The 8,364-nt window shown below is 31.6% G+C and overlaps 1 protein-coding gene across 1 annotated transcript; it reads right to left on the bottom strand.

Annotated features, from left to right (window-relative positions):
• Positions 1-4,491: 4,491 nt before the first annotated feature.
• LOC126922418 (endocuticle structural glycoprotein ABD-4-like) lies at positions 4,492-8,150 on the bottom strand. The gene is made up of 4 exons (XM_050734996.1): positions 8,019-8,150; positions 6,998-7,179; positions 5,447-5,708; positions 4,492-4,702 (listed from the first exon to the last, which is right to left on the bottom strand). The coding sequence occupies exons 1-4, from the start codon at positions 8,028-8,030 to the stop codon at positions 4,604-4,606; spliced, it is 555 nt and encodes a 184-aa protein (XP_050590953.1). The 5' UTR covers positions 8,031-8,150; the 3' UTR covers positions 4,492-4,603.
• Positions 8,151-8,364: the final 214 nt, after the last annotated feature.

Genomic DNA, 8,364 nt, shown 5'->3' with positions numbered 1-8,364 from the left:
CTCATGATCATAAATCTCGAATAATCGGTGCGGCATTTGTTTAATCTAAGTTACAGAGTTGCGGTATTCCCGCGAATCCAAGGAGGAGTTCCGGTGTTCTTTCATCTCCGACATATACATATAAAATACATTTATGTACATATAATATACACATATATATAATTATATAAATTACATATATATAATAGATTTCATTAAACTTTTTATCATTTTCCATTACTCGAACAATATGACGAATAGGGTTACCTACTACAGTTATGATAAAAAAAGTATTAATTTGAGAGCTAGTTAAATTTAAATATTGCAAATTGCTATTAGTAAATGTTACTGTGCTGTATGTGCTGAAGCTCGAGCGGCGTGGGAAGCCGGCAAGAGTATTTTATGAAATACAGTTACAAATATACGGTTGTAATGCAGGAACGAAGCTAACGCAAAGTAGGAACACAAGAGGTTTCTAAATGAACCAACTGTACCAGATCAAAAATAAAGATTAAAATGTTACTTAAGGATCTTAATGGTTATTTCGAATCTAAAGTAGTGTTTGACGAATTAAAAAGAGTACAACCTGGTAGTGTTCAATTCTCCTCTGTTCTGCGTTTTTCAGCAAAATGGTCAGCACGAGAAAGTAGACTTCTCCCAATATAATATATTGTGCAGTTAGTGTCAAAAGGAAATATTTCTAATCTTCGACATATTAAATTTTGTATACATTCTATTGTCTCATGGAGATCCCTCAAAAATAAAAATAGCGTGCAATGTAAAAATTGTCGAAAAGTCGGTCATTCAACGTCACGCTGCAATCACTGATATAAACATGTATAATGTGTGAAATATGGCGTTGTAATGTAATTAAATGTAATTAAGTGAAGTGTAATTAAAAATAGCAATAACATCCCAACCAGCATCCTACAAACGATACGAAAACTATTTCGAACTAAAAAAATAAACCAAAAGAGACGAGCTCTCGCAAAGAAATGACCGCCCAGAATGTTAATGCAAAAGGCATTGACATCTTGATATCTACTGATAAGAAACGCAGTCCAAATTTTATCTTTACCAATCTGTGTCTTTTATAATGTTCGACTTTTATCTTGATTTCTAACTTATTACCTCAGTCTGCAATACATTACTTCCTATCGTACCAAACCACTTGTACAAACATTTTCTCAATAACTTTAGTGCATTCTTACATATTCCACCGTGTTCAATCCACCTGTGGTAACATTATATTTCTGTATTTTAAAAAACCTAAGTACTTAATGAATTTCTTTAATTGCATCTACATATTTTTGCTACAGCTGGCTAGTTGGCCATTCGAAACAGATTGAAGAGATTGGATTGTGAATCGAAATCTAAATTAAAATTGTGTGATAAACTTCAGAAGCATGTGTCGAGTCATGTACACATTATGTTTCAATTTGTTAAGAGAAATACTTACACACCTAACAACGACGCATCGATCTCATTCGCTGACGCTAACTGTATGGCCCTAAGACGCATTTATCAACTACGGAGGAACGAAAGAAAAGAACATGACCTTCCGACGCTTGCGTAGAGTCACGGGCGCCATCTAACAATCATCGTTCGCGGGTGCAGCGAGTGCATGGAATATATCATTCACTTCCGTCAAATACGCAATACATTTCATGCAGGTGAGTGTACATGTAAATACTATACTATGTAATGTTTAATATTCAATGATTTGTGTATAGTATGCATTGTGTGCATAACGTACGTTGTGTTTATTAGTTTATTTCTTTGTAATTATGTGAGAAATCTCTCTTTTTTTTTAGTTACAAGTATTTTACAATCAATTCTCGCATTAAGAATTTTGAGTAAGTTTTTCTGGCGTGACGCAGTGACATGGCTAATTATTTATAATAAGTTAATAAACTTATAAGTTAATAAACTTATTAATTTATTATAGATAAGTATAATTTATAAATAATAATATTATAAATAAGTAAATATTACTTATTAGAAATATCTAGTTGAATCTAGTGCTTAGGTCTAACGGATAGTGTTTTTTTAGCCTGTGGATCTGGTCCGACGTATTAAGTAATTTAGTGATTAGGGGGGTTCGATGTTTGTTGACTCTTTTGATATATCTATTACTACATTTTGTTATTTCTTCTTTGACTGTGGGTATCTTGAGGTCGCGATGTATTGCTTCGTTGGTAACATACCAGCGTGCATTTATTAGGGATCTTAACGTTTTCGATTAGAAGCGTTGAAGTATTTCAATGTTGGAATTACTTGCTGTTCCCCATAGTTGGATTGCGTAGGTCCAGACAGGTTTTATTATGGTCTTATAGATTGTAATTTTGTTCTGCGTGCTTAGGTTGGAACGTCGGCCAGTGAGGCAGTAGAATTTTTTAAGTTTATCTTTGAGCTGCTTCGATTTGTCTATGATGTGTTGTTTCCATGTTAATCTCCTGTCCAGAGTCATGCCCAGGTATCTGACTGAATTCTTATTAGGAATTGTTATACATGTCCGTTAAACCGTCCTACATGTCTTGTTGGATTGGTTGTAGGTAAGAATTACTGCACCTTCCATCGCTTGGATTGACATATATTCGTTCGTGTAAGAAACTTTGCCCAACCTCGGGGGTACTTTAATTGATTTTGAACAAAGTCTCAAATACAGTTTTCGATTCTCATTACTTAAACTTTTTATCGTTTTCATGCAAACACAGGAAAACAAAAAGGATAAGTTTCACAAAATAAAAATTAATATATCTATTAAACTAACAGTTTTTCGAAATAAGTAGGTTAATAATTTGTTATAGAGAATCTCAGGCTGCATCGATTAATGTATTAAAAAGTATATGAATCCATTCGGAAGAAACAAAGTTCACCACCGCATAACGTTTACGTGTCCGCCTACAGAAAAGCTAATAGCATCGAAATATTTCTTCTTAAAATCACTCAACTTTCATCTCAGACATTTTTCGATATAACTAATAGTATGGAAAATATTTCAGCTTAAATTATTAGGTGGTTCATCCTATATATTTATGTATTTAATAAAAATTCTATAAGAGTAGAAAACAACATATCTTAATGTAGACGATATTCAAAACGATGTTTATCGGTTGTAACATAATTGCATAGACGACAAATTAGTCACTGTTAAATAAAATTGGATTGTTATTTCCTTTTAATGTTTCTTTGATTTTTCTGGAAGAAAATATTTTCAAAATCTTACTATACATAATCATCTTATAGCTCTCTTTCAGCCATGTTATACCTACCAGACAAAAGAGTTTCCGAGCGATCCACTAACAACAGAATAATCTGAGCTGATCACGTTTCGTGGATCATCCTGTATATTCCATTTGTTAAATGTCACAAATATAACTGTTCGCATATTTTTTTGTGTGTAAGTAAGTATTTCTATTTCTACATTCCGTTACGGAACAATTACATAATTCGTAAAGGTGAAATTCTTAAATGAATAAATTCATTTTCAATAAATATCTACTTTTATACGCATTTTGCAATGGTACGATAGCAGGAAACGTTCAATTTCTACAAAATTACCATTTCCCTAATGAGAAAAAGGAAGATATACAATAATACAGAGATTCAAAGTCGCTTCCCTATGTAGCATTATAAATAAATGGCCACAAATGTAAATACATATCGAGAAACATGTATACATAGCTTGATATATATCGATAGTTCTGAAAGTAACAAATTTAATAATTTAATGTACTCTGACTGACATGGTACATCATTCAATTTCAATTATAACTATCTAACTGTTTACTTCGCTATTTATCATAATAATCAAAAGACTATTACCACGGGCGAGATGTTTATAGTGTTTATAGTGTTAATTGGATGTTGATATGTCTATTTTCTTAAAATTCGTTAGACGATCATATTGCTAAATGTAATTCGTTTATTTCGACGAAATTTATAACAAAGATCCAAAGAAACAGTTGCTTTAAACATTTTTTGGGAAAAGATCATTCAGTAACAAGTAATTTTTGTTCAAATGGAAGCCAATATTAGCCAAAATCTTTTAACGAAGGATATTAACTCTTGTACCATAACTTCAAAATTTATCGTATAATAGTTATGATGTATGATTTATAGCCTTTGTTCTAACAAGCAAAAAAATAATTTCAACATAGACAATCAGAAATGTCCTTGAAATCTTGCAAAATGTAGATGATAAAAAGAAGTTTACAGAGTCGATCCAGATTCCAACCTAGATCAGAACAAAGTATAATTTAATAAAAAGTATAAAAAATAAGATCTATGTTAAATTAATTTTATGGGTGGAAATAGTATCCCCCTTCTGAGATAAATGTCAAACGAACATTTATTATTTTATACGTAGATATTTTTATTACCTTCTTTTAAACATCATCGATCAACGAAGCTTTTAATTGGTTTGCTACTAAATTATTTTACTCTACAATTATTACTTTTTTAATATTTGAGATTGTTAATAACGACAAAGGAAAGCACATTTACATATTTACATATTATTAAATTTATTTTATTAAAATAGTCTTAATTTAAGGACTTAATCGTTTGTTTTTATACTACATGTAGAACGTATCTCAACGATGTTTATTTTTTATTTACTTCATTTTCGAAATTTTCTATCATAATTATCTCGCCGCTCGATTTGCTGATTCAAGGGTTGCTGTTGTCCCTTTTGAGCTGCTTCGCGCGCATCTGCTTCCTGGAATATAATAATAATGCTATTATTCTTATCTCGTTATATCAACTAATTGCAAGACATATAACTTTACTCTAAATTAGTAATTGAAAAAAAATGTATTTGCGTTATGTTTCCTTGTTCGCGACGTTTTAATATCATTATGTATGATTACATCCTCTTACGCGTACTCGCTATATAGGATATTATGTAATTGGTAGTATTACTGGAAAGAAAGTTCTGCGATTTAGTTCTATGATTTCGTAATTCTACGTGAAAAAGTAAATCGAGGACACAGAGTAAGATTTTTTATACGAGGTATTCTCCTCGATAATAATCAATACATCGTACATGCCTTTACTTTCTCATTTCATTTAACATTCAACGTGATAAACTAATTAAGAAAGCTTATATTTGCAAATTACGATATCGAAGATATATAGTCTGGCATACAGTAACGATATTTAATGTTTATTCAAATGATATTTGTTTCGTGTTTCATGTACTTGAGAAGCGCATAAACCCGCGTTATAAAAGTATTTCTAAATCTATTTCTATATAATAGGCTTGGATATACGCATATTATCTCATCTGTTAAACTAATAATTCGTATAATTAACATATGCACTCTTGTTAAATATTTCTTTCGAATAAGAATGAAAATAAAGAGAAAAAGATGTATCGGATATTGGAGTACACGGAGAGGAGACAGAGCGAATGGAGAAAAGAATCAGAAAGTGAAAAAAGGAAAAATCGTGGGACGTGTACCTCTTGCTGACGAATGCCTGCATAGATGAGGTCGAGGCCTTTCTGAATCTCTTCGCTGACTGGCGGTGGCGTGGGAATGTGATCTCCGGTCGCGTGAAAGCCAGTCTCGTCGGCCGTATAATGGATGGTGATCAGCTTCCCTTCGGGACTCGTGTATGAGAAGCTTCCTTGTTGGACCAATGCTTCTCCTTGTTCCTCGCCTTCGCCTACTTTCTTAATGTAACCGCTCTCCTCAGCGATAATATTGTTTCCCGTTTCATAGCTATGAATAATTTATTCACATCAGATTTCAAATCACATTCTTTTGGATTACACCTCCTCTTAAGATGCATACCCGTCGTTATTGTTTCGTGTTGAAATAGAGCTTTCACTTACAAATACATTTTTAAATCTCTATTCTACTATACTGTAAGAAAACAAATAACTAATATACACACATAAAAATTGTTACTTTTGTCGAGAGTGCTACAAACTAACCAAATTTTGATTCATAGAATCTATATCTTGAACTCGATTTAATCGTTAAACTATACTATACGCGTAGATGATTATACGTCATTTAAACGGTTTTGTTTCAAAATTGCAAATATTAATACAAATTATTTTCGCATCACGTTGTAAATATGTTATCGTAAAACTTACACTTACACAAGCTTAAAGATTACGATAAATTTCGATTCTTTATTCTTATTATACATATGTCGTATGTATTCAGTGCATCATACATGTTATATGCAATAATATATCTCTTTAAATGTAGAATGAAAAATGCTTACATAATTAGTGAAGAGTGAAAGTGAAAATCTTAATTGAAGTAAAACCTTTTCCAACTTGTATGCATACGGAGATGATATCATATTTAACGTCACTTTGAACAGTAATTATTTAAACATTACTCAAAAGTAAACATTTAATTATTATTGCGTATAATACTTAATCCGAAATTGTCTAATTTTAAATAACTAATACCGAACACAGGAAAGTAGAAATGAAATATTTCTTCACGTTGCACAAGCAAGTTCAATTTTGCTAAGTGTAATTATTTTTACTATAGCATAACTATTTTACTAAGCATAATATTCAGTATAATAAAATATAAATAAAATGTACTGCGTAAAAAGGTGTCATACAACGATATTTTGTCATTTCTATTATTTATCTAACTTTCAATGTTTTATTGATTTATAAGTTTCGTAAACTATTTCAAGTATAATCGTAAGTAAAAGAAATAATCATAAAATATAAAATAGTAAAAGTAATGCAAGAAAGTAATAATTTAATAAATCTAAATTATGTCAATTTCATTGTATTCGTGCGTTACTAAACGCCATGATGACGCAACGTTTTATTACTATTAAAATACATTAAACATCAACAAGAACTATAACGAAATTGAAAGAGATTCTTCTATATCGAACGCATACACACACATATGTATAAGTAGTTTCTATTTTAAACTCCAGATTTAAATGCATATGCTTGGAGTTGTATGCGATAAACGAACAACATATTAACTGATCGACGCAAGAAGGTAATTAACAATTGCGATACCTAGCTTTATAAGTTCCATCGTGCTCTTGCTGTTTATTCCAATGTAAAATTGGAATAGGTGTGGTCGTCAATGGACCCCTCCTTTCGTCAGTCGGAGGATTCGATCTATCCTCGTGGTAATTGTTGCGAGCATTGTAATTTGAATCTTGCGCTGCTGCTAATCCCACAACTATCGCTATTACCTAACGAAGAGAATCTTTAGTTAGTCAACCTAGTCAACGTAACTATATTTAGCACTCTTATATTTAACAAATGTCATATTGTCTATCGAAAGACGAAGCATTGATAAAAATGGAAGTCTGTGATCGTCACCATCCACGTAGTGTTAGTGAGATGAGTGAAAGTAAGATGCCAATGCGGGTCATTTAACTCCTGACCTACGACGAGTTTGCGGACTCGTCGTCGATTTCGTTTGCTTGGTATTCTTCACAGTTGTTCGTGTCGTAACACAGATTAAAGATCATCCTACTTGTAATTCGAATTTTCAAAAATAATATATACGTTACTTTCGCACGCAAAATGCATACTATAAATATAATAACTTTTTGAAACAGAAAAGACGCGGCGACTCAGGATGTACTTGCTTTTTGCTCCTAGTGATTCACGTTTCTAATATAAATTATTATTTGATTTAATAGTAAGCGCTATTATCCTTTCGTTAGTTAAGTGCCGATTTCTGATAATGTCAATCGATATTTTCGTCAATTTAAAAAGTACGTGACCGTAACTCGGAAGATCAATAAGAGTTAAAAAAATCTGGTAATTCAACTAACGAAGGACTCGTATTGGTTGATCACCGAACATCGATCATCGATAATAAGAATTTTAGCACTACAATTTCGTTTAATCTTAACGACAAGATATATTGACAAGACAAATTATGTTGTACGAACACCACTTAAAACAGAACATTGTTGATACAAATATTTCAGCTGTATTATATTGGTTTAGACTTATACAAAACGTAAACGAGTGCAAACGTAAAAATTAAAAAAAGAAAAAAACGTAAAAAATTACTTACAATTGTTTTCATCTTGATGAAAGGGAAAGGAAACACTTTTGAATGAAGAAGATGAGTACTATTACATCCAATCGTTTATGATCCTAAGGAAATAAGGAATTCACCTTTTATACTCTCACCTCATCCCCACTCAACAAGTGATGGATCTCTAAAGATGTTCCACGTAGTTTGTAACAACGATCTTTACATACATGCTATCTTATGTATGTGTATAACGATACCATTCATTACCGTTTTACGCACCCCTTTAACCACTCCTTCCTTGTCCCTTTTTGCAAGGAAAATCAGAATAATCACCGGTACTATTAAAATATTAATTAATTACAAATTTCTATCACTTGGATAG

Source organism: Bombus affinis, chromosome 12 (genome assembly GCF_024516045.1).
Source record: "Bombus affinis isolate iyBomAffi1 chromosome 12, iyBomAffi1.2, whole genome shotgun sequence".
In the NCBI taxonomy this organism is placed as follows: domain Eukaryota; kingdom Metazoa; phylum Arthropoda; class Insecta; order Hymenoptera; family Apidae; genus Bombus; species Bombus affinis.
This window is presented reverse-complemented; position numbering and strand designations above follow the sequence as displayed.